The 19164-nt window shown below is 42.7% G+C and overlaps 2 protein-coding genes across 3 annotated transcripts in view; one reads left to right on the top strand and one right to left on the bottom strand.

Annotated features, from left to right (window-relative positions):
- LOC115139226 (ATPase family AAA domain-containing protein 2-like) overlaps window positions 1-8097 on the bottom strand; it is a 138031-nt gene extending 129934 nt beyond the window's left edge. The window contains exon 1 of the mRNA XM_029676381.2: window positions 7874-8097. Within this exon, the coding sequence (XP_029532241.1) occupies window positions 7874-7972 (99 nt within the window). The 5' untranslated portion in view covers window positions 7973-8097. The remainder of the gene's footprint in view (window positions 1-7873) is intronic.
- ubxn2a (UBX domain protein 2A) lies at window positions 6952-19164 on the top strand. 2 transcript variants are annotated; one of them, XM_029676382.2, is made up of 7 exons: window positions 6952-7085; window positions 9928-9993; window positions 10076-10190; window positions 10326-10435; window positions 10631-10768; window positions 11043-11204; window positions 18225-19164. In XM_029676382.2, the coding sequence occupies exons 1-7, from the start codon at window positions 7054-7056 to the stop codon at window positions 18406-18408; spliced, it is 807 nt and encodes a 268-aa protein (XP_029532242.1). In that variant the 5' UTR covers window positions 6952-7053; the 3' UTR covers window positions 18409-19164. The 2 variants fall into 2 exon arrangements, with proteins under 2 accessions (XP_029532242.1, XP_029532243.1); XM_029676383.2 differs by lacking the exon at window positions 6952-7085 and adding an exon at window positions 9247-9368.

Raw genomic sequence — 19164 nt, forward strand, 5'->3', positions numbered from 1 at the left:
TTTCTCCTATAGAGCTCCATTTTTATGGAACGGTCTGCCTACCCATGTCAGAGACGCAAACTCGGTCTCAACCTTTAAGTCTTTACTGAAGACTCATCTCTTCAGTGGGTCATATGATTGAGTGTAGTCTGGCCCAGGAGTGGGAAGGTGAACGGAAAGGCTCTGGAGCAACGAACCGCCCTTGCCGTCTCTGCCTGGCCGGTTCCCCTCTTTCCACTGGGATTCTCTGCCTCTAACCCTATTACAGGGGCTGAGTCACTGGCTTACTGGGGCTCTCTCATGCCGTCCCTGGAGGGTGCGTCACCTGAGTGGGTTGATTCACTGTTGTGGGCATCCTGTCTGGGTTGGCGCCCCCCCCTTGGGTTGTGCCGTGGCGGAGATCTTTGTGGGCTATACTCAGCCTTGTCTCAGGATGGTAAGTTGGTGGTTGAAGATATGCTGTGCTTTGGCAAAGTGGATGGGGTTATATCCTTCCTGTTTGGCCCTGTCCGGGGGTGTCCTCGGATGGGGCCACAGTGTCTCCTGACCCCTCCTGTCTCAGCCTCCAGTATTTATGCTGCAGTAGTTTATGTGTCGGGGGGCTGGGGTCAGTTTGTTATATCTGGAATACTTCTCCTGTCCTATTCGGTGTCCTGTGTGAATCTAAGTGTGCGTTCTCTAATTCTCTCCTTCTCTCTTTCTTTCTCTCTCTCGGAGGACCTGAGCCCTAGGACCATGCCCCAGGACCACCTGACATGATGACTCCTTGCTGTCCCCAGTCCACCTGGCCATGCTGCTGTTCCAGTTTCAACTTCCACCTGACTGTGCTGCTGCTCCAGTTTCAACTGTTCTGCCTTATTATTATTCGACCATGCTGGTCATTTATGAACATTTGAACATCTTGGCCATGTTCTGTTATAATCTCCACCCGGCACAGCCAGAAGAGGACTGGCCACCCCACATAGCCTGGTTCCTCTCTAGGTTTCTTCCTAGGTTTTGGCCTTTCTAGGGAGTTTTTCCTAGCCACCGTGCTTCTACACCTGCATTGCTTGCTGTTTGGGGTTTTAGGCTGGGTTTCTGTACAGCACTTTGAGATATCAGCTGATGTACGAAGGGCTATATAAATAAATTTGATTTGATTTGATTCCCCGTTTGGCGAAGTAGGCTGTCAATCAATGAAAAATTAACAGGCACCGTATTGATTATATGCAACGCAGGACAAGCTAGTTAACCTAGTAATATCATCAACCATGTGTAGTTAACTAGTGATTGTGAAGATTGATTGTTTTTTATAAGATAAGTTTAATACTAGCTAGCAACTTACCATGGCTCCTTGCTGCACTTGCGTAACAAATGGTCAGCCTGCCATGCAGTTTCCTCGTGGAGTGCAATGTAATCGGCGTCCAAAAATGCAGATTACCGATTGTTATGAAAACTTGATATCGGCCCTAATTAAAATTGGCCGACCTCCAGTCTCAAGGTTCTGATCACCTGAGTTAGGGCTCCAAAGTGGAGCAGTGGTCTAAGGCACTGCATCTCAGTGTTAGAGGCGTCATTACAGTCCCTGGTTCGAATCCAAACTGAATCACATCCGGATGTGATTGGGAGTCCCATAGAGAGGTGCACAATTGGCCACACGTAGTCCGGGTTTGGCCGGGGTAGGCAGTCATTGTAAATACGATTTTTTTCTTAACTGACTTGCCAAGTTAAATAAAGGTTCAATTAAAAAAATATATATATATCTCATGATAGACCACACTATTTACAAAGAGTTTATCTACATTTTTGTAGCTATCCATTTACCACTACAAACTGATGCTGGCACTAAGACCGCACTCAACGAGCTGTATAGGGCCGTAAGCCAACAAGAAAATGCTCACCCAGAGGCGGCGCTCCTACTGGCCGGTGACTTAATGTATAAAAACTGAAACCTGTTTCCACCTACTTTCTACCAGCACGTCACCTGTTCAACTAGAGGCAGAAATAAAACTCTAGATCACCTTCACTCCAAACACGGACACGCATACAAACTCTCCCTCAATTTGGCAAATCTGACCATAAACCTCTCCTCCGGTGCCCCAGAACCCCAAGGTGCCCTGTCTAAATGACTATCGCCCCATAGCACTCTCATCTGAAATTATGGTCATGGCTCACAACACCATCCTCCCAGACACCCTGGACCCAATCCAATACGCATACATCCCCAACAGATCCACAGATGACGCAGTCTCTATTGCATTCCACACTGCCCTTCTCGACCTGTACAAAATGAATATCTACAATGGGGAGAACAAGTATTTGATACACTGCCGATTTTGCAGGATTTCCTACTTACAAAGCACGTAGAGGTCTGTAATTTTTATGATAGGTACACTTCAACTGTGAGAGATGGAATCTAAAACAAAAATTCCAGAAAATCACATTGTATGATTTTTAAGGAATTAATTTGCATTTTATTGCATGACATAAGTATTTGATACATCAGAAAAGCAGAACTTAATATTTGGCACAGAAACCTTTGTTTGCAATTACAGAAATCATACATTTCCTGTAGTTCTTGACCAGGTGTGCACACACTGCAGGTTTGGCCCACTCCTCCATACAGACCTTCTCCAGATCCTTCAGGTTTCGGGGCTGTCGCTGGGCAATACGGACTTTCAGCTCCCTCCAAAGATTTTCTATTGGGTTCAGGTCTGGAGACTGGCTAGGCCACTCCAGGACCTTGAGATGCTTCTTACGGAGCCACTCCTTAGTTGACCTGGCCGTGTGTTTCGGGTCATTGTCATGCTGGAAGACCCAGCCACGACTCATCTTCAATGCTCTTACTGAGGGAAGGAGGTTGTTGACCAAGATCTTGCGATACATGGCCCCATCCATCCTCCAATCAATAAGGTGCAGTCGTCCTGTCCCCTTTGCAGAAAAGCATCCCCAAAGAATGATGTTTCCTCCTCCATGCTTCATGGTTGGGAAGGTGTTCTTGGGGTTGTACTCATCCTTCTTCCTCCAAACACAGCTAACGAGTTCAAACAGGTGCAGTTAATACAGGTAATGAGTGGAGAACAGGAGGGATTAATAGAGAAAAAGTGAGAGCCAGAATTCTTACTGGTTGGTAGGTAATCAAATACTTATGTCATGCAATAAAACGCAAATGAATTACTTAAAAATCATACGTGATTTTTGTTTTAGATTCCATCTCTCACAGTTGAAGTGTACCTATGATAAAAATTACAGATCTCTACATGCTTTGTAAGTAGGAAAACCTGCAAAATCGGCAGTGTATCAAATACTTGTTCTCCCCACTGTATGTGAGAATGCTGTTCATTCACTACAGCTCAGCATTCAACACCATTGTGTCCTGTAAACTCATCACTAAACTAAGGACCCGGGGATTAAACACCTCCCTCTGCAACTGGATCACTTGACGGGCCGCCCCCAGGTGGTGAGAGAAGGCAACACATACGCCAGGCTGACCCTCAACATAGGGGCCCTTCAGGGGTGCGTGATTAGTCCCCTACTGTACTCCCTCTTAAGCCACGACTGCGTAGCCGCGCACAACTCCAACACCATCATTATGGTGCACACACATTCAACACACTCGTGAAGAGGGCATGACAACACCTCTTCCCCTTCAGGAGGCAGAAAAGATTTGGCGTGGGCCCCCAGGTGCTCAAAAAGTTATACAGCTGCACCATTGAGAGCATTTTGACTGGCTGCATCACTGCTTGGTATGACAACTGCTCGGCATCCAACCGCAAGAAGCTACAGAGGGTAGTGCGGACAGCCCAGTACATCACTGGGGCCAAGCTCTGCCATCCAGGACCAGGCAGTGTCAGAGGAAGGCACAAAAAAGTTGTCAAATACTCCATCCACCCAAGTCATAGACTGTTCTCTCTGCTACCACACAACAAGTGGTACTGACGCACCAATTCTGGGACCAACAGGACCCTGAACCACTTCTACCGCCAAGCTATAAGACTGCAAACTACTTAACCAGTAATACCTGGAATATCTGCAATGAACCTTTTTGCACTAATCTCTTTTGGCTCATCACTTACGCTGCAGTTACTATTTATTATCTATCCCATTGCCTAGTCACTTTATCCCTACCTATATGTACAGTTGAAAGCGGAAGTTTACATACACTTAGGTTGGAGTCATTAAAACTTGTTTTTCAACCACTCCACTCTAGTTTTGGCAAGTCGGTTAGGACATGTACTTTGTGCATGACACAAGTAATTTTTCCAACAATTGTTTAGACAGATTATTTCACTTATAATTCACTGTATCACAATTCCAGTGGGTCAGAGGTGTACATACACTAAGTTGACTGTGCCTTTAAACACCTTGGAAAATTCCAGAAAATGATATAATTGGAGTCAATTGGAGGTGTACCTGTGGATGTATTTCAAGGCCTACCTTCAAACTCAGTGCCTCTTTGCTTGACATCATGGGAAAATCAAAAGAAATCAGCCAAGACCTCAGAAAAAAAATTCAGACCTCCACAAGTCTGGTTCATCCTTGGGAGCAATTTCCAAACTCCTGAAAGTAACACGTTAATCTGTACAAACCATAGTACGTATAGTATAAATACCTTGGGACCACACAGCCGTCATACCAGATGCATTCTGGCTCCAAGAAATGAACGTACGTTGGTGCAAATCAATCCCAGAACAGCAACAAAGGACCTTGTGAAGATGCTGGAGGAAACCGGTACAAAAGTATCTATATCCACAGTAAAACTAGTCATATATCGACATAACCTGAAAGGCCGCTCAGCAAGGAAGAAGCCACTGCTCCAAAACCGCCATAAAAAAGCCAGACTACGGTTTGCAACTGCACATGGGGACAAAGATCATACTTTTTGGAGAAATGTCCTCGGGTCTGATGAAACAAAAATAGAACTGTTTGGCCATGATGACCATCGTTATGTTTGGAGGAAAAAGGCGGAGGCTTGCAAGCCGAAGAACACCATCCCAACCGTGAAGCACAGGGGTGGCAGCATCATGTTGTGGGGGTGCTTTGCTGCAGAGGGACTGCTGCACTTCAGAAAACAAATGGCATCATGAGGCAGGAAAATTTTGTGGATATATTGAAGCAACATCCCAAGACATCAGTCAGGAAGTTAAAGCTTGGTCACAAATGGGTCTTCCAAATGTACAATGATCCCAAGCATACTTCCAAAGTTGTGGCAAAATGGCTTAAGGACAACAAAGTCAAGGCATTGGGGTGGCCATCACAAAGCCCTGACCTCAATCCTATAGAAAAGATGTGGGCAGAACTGAAAAGGCGTGTGCGAGCAAGGAGGCCTGTTAACATGAATCCGTTACACCAGCTCTGTCAGGAGGAATGGGCCAACATTCACCCAACTTATTGTGGGAAGCTTGTGGAAAGAAACCTGAAACATTTCACCCAAGTTAAACCATTTAAAAAGGCAATGCTACCAAATACTAATTGAGTGTATGTAAACTTCTGACCCACTGGGAATGTGATGAAAGAAATAAAAGCTTGAATAAATCACTCTACTATTATTCTGACATTTCACATTTTAAAATAAAGTGGTGATCCTAACTGACCTAAGACAGGGAATTTTTACTAGGATTAAATGTCAGGAATTGTGAAAAACTGAGTTTAAATGTATTTGGCTAAGGTGTATGTAAACTTCTGACTTCAACTGTACATATCAACCTCAATTAATTTGCACCCCTACACTTCTACTTATTACTGGTATACAACCAAATTATCATTCCTCATTTTGTACTTGTTCATTTTTTCCTCTGCATTGTTGGAAAGTGCCCTTTAAGTAAGCATTTCACTGTTTGTCTAAACTTGTTGTTTACAAAGCATGTGACAAATAAAATGACTTGGATAATATTGTATCCTGAGGTCCCTGGCAATTCCCAGGCCTACTGAACCATACCCCACTGAGGAGGATAAAGATGCCATGTCCTTGGTACTTGGTATGTCCTTTAGTCTGTAAGCCTCCCTTCCTTATTGATACAACACAATAGCCTGTCTGATGCCATACACCACTGCTAGCAGCCTACAGGGAGACTAGTCTGACTATAACCCAGATGAGACAAGGAGAAATGTGCATCACACATCAATGACTGTACGTAAGGACTGTGTTCTGTTCAATCTTTCACTCAGCATTCCATTCACACTTGCTCTCTCTCTCTCACTGTTCATCTGTCTTGTGTCTGCGCTCCTGTGAATACTTATCTGTCAAAACTCTGTCACTGTTACTGAGGTGAGACTGCACTGCAGCCATACAAGAAAAATGGGGCACCTATAAAGGACTGGAACCACTAGCCTGGCTCCAGATCTGTTTGTCCTGGTTTTTGTTGTCAAATGGCGATAATAAACTGAATTTAATTTAAAGACTAATTTCCTTCATTTAAAATAAATTAACAGTACAGTGCATATTTTCAAGGTTAGCCCAAAAGCCGTTTCATCTTATCAATATTAAGTCATCTTATTGTCCAATGGGAATCCATGCAGCCGTTTCGTACTTAAAACATTCTACATTCAGGCTCCTTAAACTTGATTTAATGGCGCGAAGGTGGGAAAACAGGGAAAATATGCATACTTTAGGAAACTCAATTTTCCACCACCCTTCTAGTGGCTAAATGCTAGTCCCGTTGTTGTGTATGGTGTTCAGCCAATCAGGTTGCAGCAGTCTGTTGTTTACACTTGGTCCGAATGCTGTACACAATGTCAGGAAGTAGCATTAGCCACAAAGCATGGAGGAAAATGCTGTTTCATTTTTTTTTAAACGCACATATTTTTCGCCTTCTCGCCATTACAGTTAAGCAGGAAATCGACGCCTTTGTAGCCTGAATGGGGAATGTATTATGTACAAAGCGTCCACATGGGATAGGACAGTATAGCCAATTGGACGGTAACATGGAATGACTCAATATCGCCATCTGCCGGACTGTAGACTATATTCAGGTATAATCTCAAACCTAGTGAGTCAAACTGGAAAGTTTAAATTTATTCAACACCGAACAACCTGTTGCACAATTGAAGACATATTTCGATTATCATGACAGAGTAACTAACGTTAAGTTTCAAATGGACAATAAATCAGTAAAACACTCAAGAGGGTAAGCAAATATTAATTTTGCAATGTGTAATTGTATTCACAACATCTTGGCTACATTTACCCATACGTTGGTACATCATTGTTTACATTTTGGATCGTTATTGTTGTGACATAATGCTTCAAATCCGACATTAACACTTTAATCTTTAGCATACTATTTTAACCTGCAATAAACTAAACCCCCTTAATATTAAGTCAACAGTAGCCCGTATAGTTGTTCACTTCAAGTTTTTTTACAAACAAAAAAGTTCAGCGAGTTCAACTTCAAGCTAGCTAGCTAAATAAAGCGAGCTACCGTCAACTGTTGTGAATCACAAGGGTTCCCTTTGAGTTCCCTTCCCCCACAACAAGCTAGCTAGCAATAGCCTGTCATTTCTTTACATATAGCGATAAACACGGTTAGCAATACAACATGCTTATCGATAACGTTCAACACGTCAACTGCCCCGTGTCTCTTTGTTTTAAGCTGTCGAGTACACACCAAGACATGCTAGCTAGCAATCTTTCCTGCCAGTCAGTGGGCCAGTGCGGTAGACTGTAGCAGGGGCAACACAAAGGGAACTCAACTTGGAGCTAGCAACGCGCTAACCTGCAAGCTATCAGTCAAGCAATGCCGTTCGTGTTAATGGCAACCCTTTTAATTAATGCATGCAAAGCCACATGTATTCGTAAAATAAATTATGTTGGTGTCAAATATTGTACACTTTTTTTAAAAAGTAATGAGAACCGGCTTGAGGCCAAAGCTAGCTAGCATAGCTTGCCGGGCAGTGGAGAAAATAACCCGCTTACATGTTCTTCGTGTTCTTCATTCCTGGCGGAAGATCGGGTCCTGGACGAGATGAAGAGAGTGCTCTGCTCATGCCGAGAGCTCTTTCTTGTGTTCACCATGATTTTTCAGTTTATTTGCACTTGTTTAGTCTGTCTATCCGTCTATAGACTGCCTCAGTGAGCACGGCATTGAAGCGCCATTTCTCTTTCGCTAGTTCTCCTTGCAAAATTCGCTCGCGGACCACTTCCGCTTTGCAATGCTTGTCAGTCCAGGGACTAGACTTCAGAAATACCAAAGTTTTGTTATTTGATGAGGATAGATCAAACGTTTAATTGAAATAGTTGCATGTAGCCATATCACACAAATATATATTTGTTTCTGGGGGGGGGGGGGGGGGGTTGCCACTCTACTCTACTACAACTGGCTAGCTATCTAATCTGACTGAAGTCAAGTCATTTCAGTTTTCCAAAAACGTTCGTATTTTACTGTTTTTAAACCAATTACTTGTAGCTAATATAACGGACATTTTCTTGTAAAATGTAACGGTTATTTAATTGTCTCGTTTAAGAATAATGAACTGATACTACTGAGTTTATTCGATTAAATGTGATATTTCACTTGATAAAATGATAAATGTCTCCTGCTGTCTGCAATTTACAGTCGAGCCACGTGCGCGCGTGCAGCTGTTGTTTTGGTTTGCAGCCAGAGCACAACTGGACGGAAATGATGAACATGCAAATAACTGATTCATTGTTCATTGTAGTAGCCTACCTGTAATTAATTTCTTAACAGACTGTTTAGCAATGTTTATTTTGCACGGGAAATCAGTAGAATGTTCTACTCTCTCATCAAGCAAATTGCTAAAATTCTGAAAGTGTCTCTGACTCACTGATCTTATAGGCCACACAACAACACCATATGCATCATGTTGTGTGTGTGTGAGAGAGAGGGTGAATACTACCGGTGTTGGCCAAAGGAGCTGACCATCTGTTTTGTTCTTGTTGAACGTGTGATGGATGGGTCTAGCTAATAGCTAAAAGTCTAACAAAAAACTGAGAATATTCCTATCATACTAAACATTTATTTAACTATGCACAAAATACCATGAATCACAAACACCTCCATTAGCCTACAGTATGGCATAGAGTATGTTTTGTTTATAAAGTATTAAATAGTCTATTTCAGTCTGAAACTACTACCAAAAGAAAGCACTATCTGCTGTGCTCAGTCAGCACCACAGAGGCCAAACCAGATGCCGCGTTCACGTGATAGCCGGAACCAGGAATCTCGGACATTTTCGACTTGCTAACTGGTTGAACGCGGCACATGTTTAACTTACAACCAGTTTACAAGCGAGTTTTCTAGGTTCGACTATTACGTGAACGCTTCAAGTGAGCTTCTAGTGAAAACATTACGGCAGCTGGAGCGCAGAGACGGCGCTGACGTCAAAGAAATTGCTCATCAGAAACTTGGCTGTAGCCTAGCAGCCCATGATTAAGACGAGAACACGAACTGGTAAAACAATGATATGTATAGCCTATTTCTGTGCAAACGCTAATATGTAATCACAACTCGATGAGCGATGCATTTTAGGCATATATTTTCAGGGAATCACAGTTGCAAAATACGTTGTCTGCCAGACGCGCCTTATGTAATTCTGTCGCATGTTGAAATGTGTGTGTGAATCCGTGTGATATTTGATAAAGGTGATATAAATATATATTGCGCAAACTAATATTTCGATCTATTAATCACAGGCAGGAACTACTATTTTGTATTTTGTAGCCTAGATAGTAGGCCTACATTCTCAATAGATCCGGGTTTTCAGTGGTTTTATTTTAGCCTACAATTGCATGGCTAAGTCGATTGAACTGTAGTGTCGTGATCTATCAAAACAAATTGTTAATAGTCTGATTTGGCACTTGAGCATGCGTATATTGTGCCTTTTAAAATTATGGAATGATATGATAATATTGATTATATATTTGTTCCAACTGCTGTCTAAAAAGCATCACAACAAGTGATATTGCATATTCTTCATGTCCGAGTTTTCTTCCCTGATGTGTTTTGTCAGATGGACAACAGCAGAACACATCATGAAAGACATTGACACAAGAGGGAGTGACAAAGATGATACCTGGTGAGTGATCTGAAAGAACTAACACCCAAGGACTTACACATTTGGAAGTCACTTTTATCAGTTACATTCATAATTGTTCCAGGTGTGATGGAACAGAGAACGAGGAAGAGGAGGTTCCTATAAGAAGAAGTTTCTCTGTGGAGGATCTTCTGGATGAGGTGGAGAAAATCAGCAATGTTGCCTCTGGAGGCTCAAAGGTCAGGAAACAAACAGGAAGTTCCTGCATCTAGAGTCTACAGTATCTCTCAACCCTATTATATTGTTATGATCAATACTCATACACATTCATCCTGTTGATGTCTGTGGTTGTCCTGTGGTGGTGGATGTTCAAGGTGAAGGTGGTGGTGAGACTGTGGAAGGATGGCTTCACCCTGAATGACGAGGAGTTCAGGAGCTACTCTGTACAGGAGAACCAAGATTTCCTGGAAGCCATCAAACGAGGGTATGGGAACTATTCTTACTTTAATATACTAGGTTAATTGATCAAATATCCCGTCTATATATACTTTTTTCCTGATCCTGATTTTCCAATCCACCCCTCCCCTTTCCTTGCTGATTTATTTACCAGTTTTGTTCTTCTCTCTGTAAAATGTATTGATTGATTGGTTGGTTGACATGCTTGTCTGTCTGGTTCCAGTGAGCTGCCTGTGGAGTTGGAGAGCAGGGCAGAGGAGGAGGAACTGGAGGTGAATGTAGAGGATCTAACAGAGGAGGCGTATGTTCCCAGGAAGAAGACCTTTCACCCCTTCAGTGGGCCAGGGTACAGGCTGGGCAGGTGAGACATGCAATGAGACAGATAGATGGACGGACAGACAGACAGACAGACAGACAGACAGACAGACAGACAGACAGACAGACAGACAGACAGACAGACAGACAGGGAGAGAGAAGAAGGCTGGGCAGGTGAGACTGCTCAGTCAGAAGTTCTTGCAATTTCCTTGGTGGTTGTGTCATGCTATATTATAGCACTAGGTGTCACACTAAAACATCTTCAAAGCTTTGTCATGTGACATCTTCAAAGAGTTGACTGTGTGTGCGTGTGTGTCCAGTGTTGCTCCCAGAGTAGTGGTCCGGTCTCCATCGGTGCACGAGGAGGGGGAGTTCCTCCCGATCCCCATGATAACACTGGACCACGGCCTCCCTGTCACCTCTCTGCAAATCTGGTTGGCTGACGGCAGGAGGCTGGTGCAGAGGTTCAACCTATCACACAGGTGGATATTACACTGATATAACCCCTCATACTATCCACACAAAAACAATGTTTTGTCAAAACGCAAAATCCTGATAATGTGGTCAGTGAAACTTTGCTTCTTGAAAGTCCAATATCTTCAAAACTTGACTACTGACATGCAAAACATGTCAGCAGTCAAGTTTGTATCAACAGTGAACTAATAAACTATATATATATATTTTTTTTTGAGTGAATTTTCCCTTTATAACAGTATAGGAACTCACTGTATAGGAATGTGTCTGTCCTAAAGTGCCCTGCCGAAGCAGTTGATCCTTACATCCATGATTCTTATAAGCTCAGTACACTGAATAAGCCAGGTCTTTTAAGGTTATCCTACTGACCATGACATAATCGTTCATATTCATCCTCGCTTGATCTAGCGTGCCTGACTCTGCACATGGGCCATGTTATCCCCTAGCACAGGGCATCATGTTACAGTTGAAGTCAGAAGTTTACATACACCTTAGCCAAGTACATTTAAACTCAGTTTTTCACAATTCCTGACATTTAACCCTAGTAAAAATCCCTGTTTTAGGTCAATTAGGATCACCACTTTACTTTAAGAATGTGAAGTGTCAGAATAATAGTCGAGAAAATGATTTATTTCAGCTTTTATTTCTTTCATCACATTCCCAGTGGGTCAGAAGTTTACATACACTCAATTACTATTTAGTAGCATTGCCTTTAAATTGTTTAACTTGGATCAAACGTTTCAGGTAGCCTTCCACAAGCTTCCCACAATAAGTTGGGTGAATGTTGGCGCATTCCTCCTGACAGAGCTGGTGTAACTGAGTCAGGTTTCTAGGTCTCCTTGCTCGCACACACTTTTTCAGCTCTGCCCACACATTTTCTATAGGATTGAGGTCAGGGCTTTGTGATGGCCACTCCAATACCTTGACTTTGTTGTCCTTAAGCCATTTTGCCACAACTTTGGAAGTATGCTTGGGGTCATTGTCCATTTGGAAGACCCATTTGTGACCAAGCTTTAACTGATGTCTTGAGATGTTGCCTCAATATATCCACATAAAGTGCACCAGTCCCTCCTGCAGCAAAGCACACCCACAACATGATGCTGCCACCCCTGTGCTTCACGGTTGGGATGGTGTTCTTCAGCTTGCAAGCCACCCCCTTTTTCCTCCAAACATAACAATGGTCATTATGGCCAAACAGTTCTATTTTTGTTTCATCAGAACAGAGGACATTTCTCCAAAAAGTACGATCTTTGTCCCCATGTGCAGTTGCAAACCGTAGTCTGGCTTTTTTATGACAATTTTGGAGCACTTCCTTGCTGAGCGGCCTTTCACGTTATGTGGATATAGGACTCATTTTACTGTGGATATAGATACTGTTTCCTCCAGCATCTTCACAAGGTCCTTTGCTGTTGTTCTGGGATTGAGTTGCACTTTTTGCCCCAAGGTACATTCATCTCTAAGAGACAGAACGCGTCTCCTTCCTGAGCGGTATGATGGCTGCGTGGTCCCATGGTGTTTATACTTGCGTACTATTGTTAGTACAGATGAACGTGGTACCTTCAGGCATTTGGAAATTGCTCCCAAGGATGAACCCATTTTTTTCTGAGGTCTTGGCTGATTTATTTTGATTTTCCCATGATGTTAAACAAAGAGGCACTGAGTTTGAAGGTAGGCCTTGAAATACATGCACAGGTACTCAAATGATGTCAATTAGCCTATCAGAAGCATCTAAAGCCATGACATCATTTTCTGGAATTTTCCAAGCTGTTTAAAGGCACAGTCAATTTAGTGTAAACATCTGACCCACTGGAATTGTGCTAGTGAAATAATCTGTCTGTAAACAATTGTTTGAAAAATTACTTGTGTCATGCACAAAGTAGATGTCCTAACCGACTTGCCAAATCTATGGTTTGTTAACAAGAAATTTGTGGAGTGGTTGAAAAACGAGTTTTAATGTCTCCATCCTAAGTGTAATTTAAACCTCCGACTTCAATTGTATATCATATAATTAGAATTCCCAGAACAGGCACTCCAATTCATGTCAATGTTCCATATTGGTTGTGAGGGGAAGAAATACCGGTATGTCCATTTTTTACATTCTATTTCTATCTCATGTGTTCTGTCTCCTGCTGCATCGGGCCTGCTGACTGCAGAAAACCTGATGTGACAGTGTAGATCTATACGATCCCTAGAAAGGGATTGCATAACTGATATGCATGATTTATTATGTAACGGTTAGCTGAGCGAGACAGGGAGAGAAGTATGGGCTCCCTATGGGGCTTCATATCAATATCAGATCTTGTTTACTATATACAGTGCATTCAGAAATTATTCAGACCCTTTGACTTTTTCCGCATTTTGTTACCTTACTGCCTCATTCTAAAATTGATTAAATAGTTTTTTCCCTCATCAATCTACACACAATAGCCCATAATGTCAAAGCAAAAACAGGTTTTTAGAATATTTAGCAAATGTATTTTAAAAAACTACTGAAATATCACATTAAGTAAGTATTCAGACCCATTACTACTCAGTACTTTGTTGAAGCACCTTTGGCAGCAATTACAGCCTCGAGTCTTCTTGGCTATGACGCTACAAGCTTGGCACACCTGTATTTGGGGAGTTTCTCCCATTCTACTTACAGATTGTCTCAAGCTCTGTCAGGTTGGATGGTGGAGCGTTGCTGCACAGCTATTTTCAGGTCTCTCCAGAGATGTTTGATCGGGTTCAAGTCTGGGCTCTGGCTGGGCCACTCAAGGACATTCAGAGACTTGTCCTAAAGCCACTCCTGCGTTGTTTTGGCTGTGTGCTTAGGGTCGTTGTCCTGTTGGAAGGTGAACCTTCTCCCCAGTCTAAGGTCCTGAGTGCTCTGGAGTAGGTTTTCATCAAGGATCTCCTTGTACTTGCTCCGTTCATCTTACCCTCGATCCTGACTAGTCTCCCAGTCCCTGCCGCTGAAAAACATCCCCACAGCATGATGATGCTGCCAGCACCATGCTTCACCGTAATTGTGGTGCCAGGTTTCTTCCAGTCTTTGAAAAAAAAATATTTAACCTTTATTTAACCAGGTAGGCTAGTTGAGAACAAGTTCTCATTTGCAACTGCGACCTGGCCAAGATAAAGCATAGCAGTGTGAACAGACAACAACACAGAGTTACACATGGAGTAAACAATAAACAAGTCAATAACATAGTAGAAAAAAAAGAATCTATATACATTGTGTGCAAAAGGCATGAGGAGGTAGGCAATAAATAGGCCATAGGAGGGAATAATTACAATTTAGCAGATTAACACTGGAGTGATAAATGATCAGATGAACATGTGCAGGTAGAGATACTGGTGTGTAAAAGAGCAGAAAAGTAAATAAATATAAACAGTATGGGGATGAGGTAGGTAAATTGGGTGGGCTATTTACCGATGGACTATGTACAGCTGCAGCGATCGGTTAGCTGCTCAGATAGCAGATGTTTAAAGTTGGTGAGGGAGATAAGTCTCCAACTTCAGAGATTTTTGCAATTCGTTCCAGTCGCAGGCAGCAGAGAACTGGAAGGAAAGGCGGCCAAATTAGTTTTGGCTTTAGGGAGGATCAGTGAGATACACCTGCTGGAGCGCGTGCTACGGGTGGGTGTTGCCATCGTGATCAGTGAACTGAGATAAGGCGGAGCTTTACCTAGCATGGACTTGTAGATGACCTGGAGCCAGTGGGTCTGGCGACGAATATGTAGCGAGGGCCAGCCGACTAGAGCATACAGGTCGCAGTGGTGGGTGGTATAAGGTGCTTTAGTAACAAAACGGATGGCACTGTGATAAACTGCATCCAGTTTGCTGAGTAGAGTATTGGAAGCTATTTTGTAGATGACATTGCCGAAGTCGAGGATCGGTAGGATAGTCAGTTTTGCGGCGTGAGTGAAGGAGGCTTTGTTGCGAAATAGAAAGCCGACTCTAGATTTGATTTTTGGATTGGAGATGTTTGATATGACACTTGGCATTCAGACCAAAGCGTTCAATCTTGGTTTCATCAGACCAGAGAATCTTGTTTCTCATGGTCCGAGAGTCTTTAGGTGACTTTTGGCAAACTCCAATCAGGATGTCATGTGCCTTTTACTGAGGAGTGGCTTCTGTTTAGCCACACTACTATAAAGGTCTGATTGGTGGAGTGCTGCCGAGAAGGTTGTCCTTTTGGAAGGTTCTCCCATCTCTACAGAGGAGCTCTGTCACAGTGATCATTGGGTTCTTGGTGTCACCTCCCTGACCCTTCTCCCCCGATTGCTCAGTTTGGCTGGGCGGACAGCTCTAGGAAGTGTCTTGGTCGGTTCCAAACTTCTTCCATTTAAGAATGATGGAGGCCACTGTGTTCTTGGGGACCTTCAATGCTGCAGAACATTTTTTGTTACCCTTCCCCATACCTGTGCCTCGTCACAATTCTGTCTTGGAGCTCTATGGACAATTCCTTCGACCTCATATCTTGGTTTTTGCTCTGACGTGCACTGTCAACTGTGGGACCTTATATGTTATGTCCAATCAGTTGAATTTACCACAGGTGGACTGGAATCAAGTTATATAAACAGCTCAAGGATGATCAATGGAAACCGGATGCACCTGAGCTCAATTTAGAGTTTCATAGCAAAGGGTCTGTCATGACTGTCCTGATCAGGTTACAGGAGACCACAACCCTACAGATTATCTCTCAACCCCAACAGAGGAGGAGAGATCTAGGGGCCTGAAGATGTGGGGGTTTTATGACCCCTCACGCCCCTGGTAAATCTTGGGCCATAGACAACATTCCCGTGTCCTCTCACTATGGAGAACCAACCTCAGAACATTAAACATGCAATAAAGGGACTTTGGAACAACGGTTTCCGTCAGCCACAAAGGTGGTCATGACGATAGATGGAATATGAAAATGTATGTCATTTTTTTGTTTTGTTAGTAAAGGTTAATAGATGACGTTATTACGAAAACATTGTAACTGTAAGAGTTTTCCTAGGATATGCTTGGTGTTTATACATTGTACGTTGTGTGGAAAATGTCCAAATCAAAGAGAATGTTTTGGTAAAGATGAAATGTGAAGTTAGTTGTCTAAAATTGGATTTGAGTGAAATCTAGACCTTGCCTCTTAACTTGGTACGCCCTGAGAATTGCCCTAAAGGCGGTTACGCCCACTTCTGACCCGAGGGTATAAGACATGTGAGTGAAGAATTAACAGATCAGACTAAGTGACCCAAGCTGCAGCCGAGGTCTAAAAAGTCAACGAACCCAAAACTCAACCCAAGGTTGAAGACAAAGAAATATTTTTCTACCCAAGCTACTGATGAGTAGCTGTGTCTAAGCAGGTGAATTCAAGCCAGACCACCTAACCTCTACTCCATGGAATCGTGGTATCTACACTGTTTCATTCCTACGCTGTGAGCTCTGAGCTACAGAGCTGTCTGCCCTCAGAAGAGCCCTCCCAGAGCAAGGGCGAGGAATCAGACCAAAAGGACACTGACATCGTGTGGACGACCAGATATTTGCGCCGGAGAAGTGCGTCATTGAGAAGCCTAAACGACCCACGCGGAGCTTCCCATCTGAGACCTCCCACACGTAATTACATCATTATATCCTGACCCATAAGAGCGGCAGTTTGGGGCAAGGCTAGGGTTCAAATAAGCATAGCTGACAAATGCACCCACATGTATATTTCTCTCGTGTACTTTCTCTTTTTCTCTCTCTTTTAAATCCCCATTTTGGGTAACACGCACCATAGTGTGTTGTCCCATTATACTAAGTTCTAATCAATAGCCTAGAATGTGTTTTTGTGTATCTTTTAACATAATTGTAGCTTTCTAGTAAATAAAGAACAACAGTTTTCAGCTGTGCTACCATAATTGCAAAAGGTTTTTCTAATGATCAAATAGAAAAAATTATAAACTTATAAAATTATTTTTTTTAAATATAAAATTATAAACTTGGATTAGCACAACGTGCCATTGGAACACAGGATTGATGGTTGCTGATAATGGGCCTCTGTACACCTATGTAGATATTCCATAAAAAAATCTGCCGTTTCCAGCTACAACAGTCATGAACAACATTAACAATGTCTACACTGTATTTCTGATCAATTTGATGTTATTTTAATGGACAAAAAATGTGCTTTTCTTTCAAAAACAAGGACATTTCTAAGTGACCCCAAACTTTTAAACGGTAGTGTATATTTACAGATGGCATTCAAGTTTGTTATTATTAAGGCACATGAAAGTTCTCATGTTCCTGAATGTATTTCTGCCAAGAAACGCATACAAAAAATAGATTCAAAACTTTAAATGCCTCTATTTTGAAGTCGTGATGTGTGACATACACCTAGCTTCTTGAAACAAGTTGCATATATAGTGGTATAGAGCAGGGGTTCCCAAACCTTTTCACTCAGGCCTCCCTTCCAGCATTGGGGAACATCCTGCGCTCCCCCTTGCGCGTGGGTACGCAACACACCTATTTCTATGGGCACACACACTGTTCATGACACAAACTGTTCACACCCCTCTTGTTGTCGTAGAGAACATTTTGCATGTTTTAAAGCTTATTTCTTGCAATTCTGTAAGCAATTCATGTTTATTCAATGTATATTTCAGTGACTCAAACGTAACAAAATCTATGGGCTAAAAAACGTTAGCTGATGTGGGCTAGTTGTTCTGGACATTTTCTGACAAGTTCTAAATGGCTCTCTAAGGTATGCAATGACTTACATGACAGGAGGAAAACTAATGATGCACAACCCAATTTCGAAATTGCGCCCCACCGTTTGGGAACCACTGGTATAGAGAGCAATGGTGTGTAGATGTTTTGTAGGGGAAATACTTGACTATTTTCCTGTTATGTTGTTCCGAGACACAGTTTGCTAATAAGTGATCATTATTATTTATTTAACGAATTTCTGAATTCACAGAATTGTTTGCCAATGCTAATTTTGTGTGGATGTTTGTGTGCCTGCATGATGCCCTCTATGCGTCTGTATGTGTTAGCTCATCTCTGTGTTGTGTCCTCCTCAGGATTAGTGACGTTCACGACTATGTCCAGCGCTGTCAGAGGAACGGCTCATCTTTCATCTTGACCACCTCACTTCCTTTCCGCGAGCTCCGGGAGGAGGAGCTAAGTCTGGAGCAGGCGGACCTAGCTAATGCTGTCATCGTCCAGAGGCCCCTCAACACAGAGGCCCCCTTCGGACACTCCTGAGTCCTGACCAATTGGAACATTCACAGAGACCCTGAAATCCCACCCACTGGTCACACAGACCCTTTTCCCAACAGAAACATCCCTCTTAGTTCACTCCTGAAGTGAAGGCAATACTCATATACTGTAGTCCCTCTGGTCTGTCCAGGGTGGAGATGTTGCTCCCAATCCCCAGTCACAGCCCCCCTTATATTCATCCAAGCCTCCTCTACTCCCCTCTTTCCTCTGTAGCTGCTGACGTCTCACATCACTCCTTGAGCATCAACAGGGCTCCAACTGCCTCCACTACCGCTCTAGCAATGTGATGAAAACCCAACACAGCCAATTCAGCCGTATCTTCCTATGTGTCTATCAATCAGTCCTGTAAAATGTTCCCTAAGCTCAACATGTCTTCCTATTCTGTAACTATTACCAAGGATATGGAATACACTGTGAATGTTGTGCACTATTTTAAAGTGCATTAATGTTGTGTTTGATTGGTGGTTATATTAAGCGGCTATAGTCTAGCGTGCGTCAAGAAAACATTCTGCATCATCATTCTGTCTTTATGGAAAAGGTGCAATCATATTTAACATTTGACTGCAGTGGGCTAAATCAGGGTCACGGTGTTTCCTGGTAGTCTTAAACAAATATACTTTGAAACAAAAGTATAGACCTCACACATGGAAACTGATTCCATGTCTTTAAATGTACAGTACACTATGCACCACACCTGCTTACTTCCTGATCAATAATAAACTACGTCCTTTAACTATCCAA

This window comes from Oncorhynchus nerka, linkage group LG13, assembly GCF_034236695.1.
Source record: "Oncorhynchus nerka isolate Pitt River linkage group LG13, Oner_Uvic_2.0, whole genome shotgun sequence".
Lineage (NCBI taxonomy): Eukaryota > Metazoa > Chordata > Actinopteri > Salmoniformes > Salmonidae > Oncorhynchus > Oncorhynchus nerka.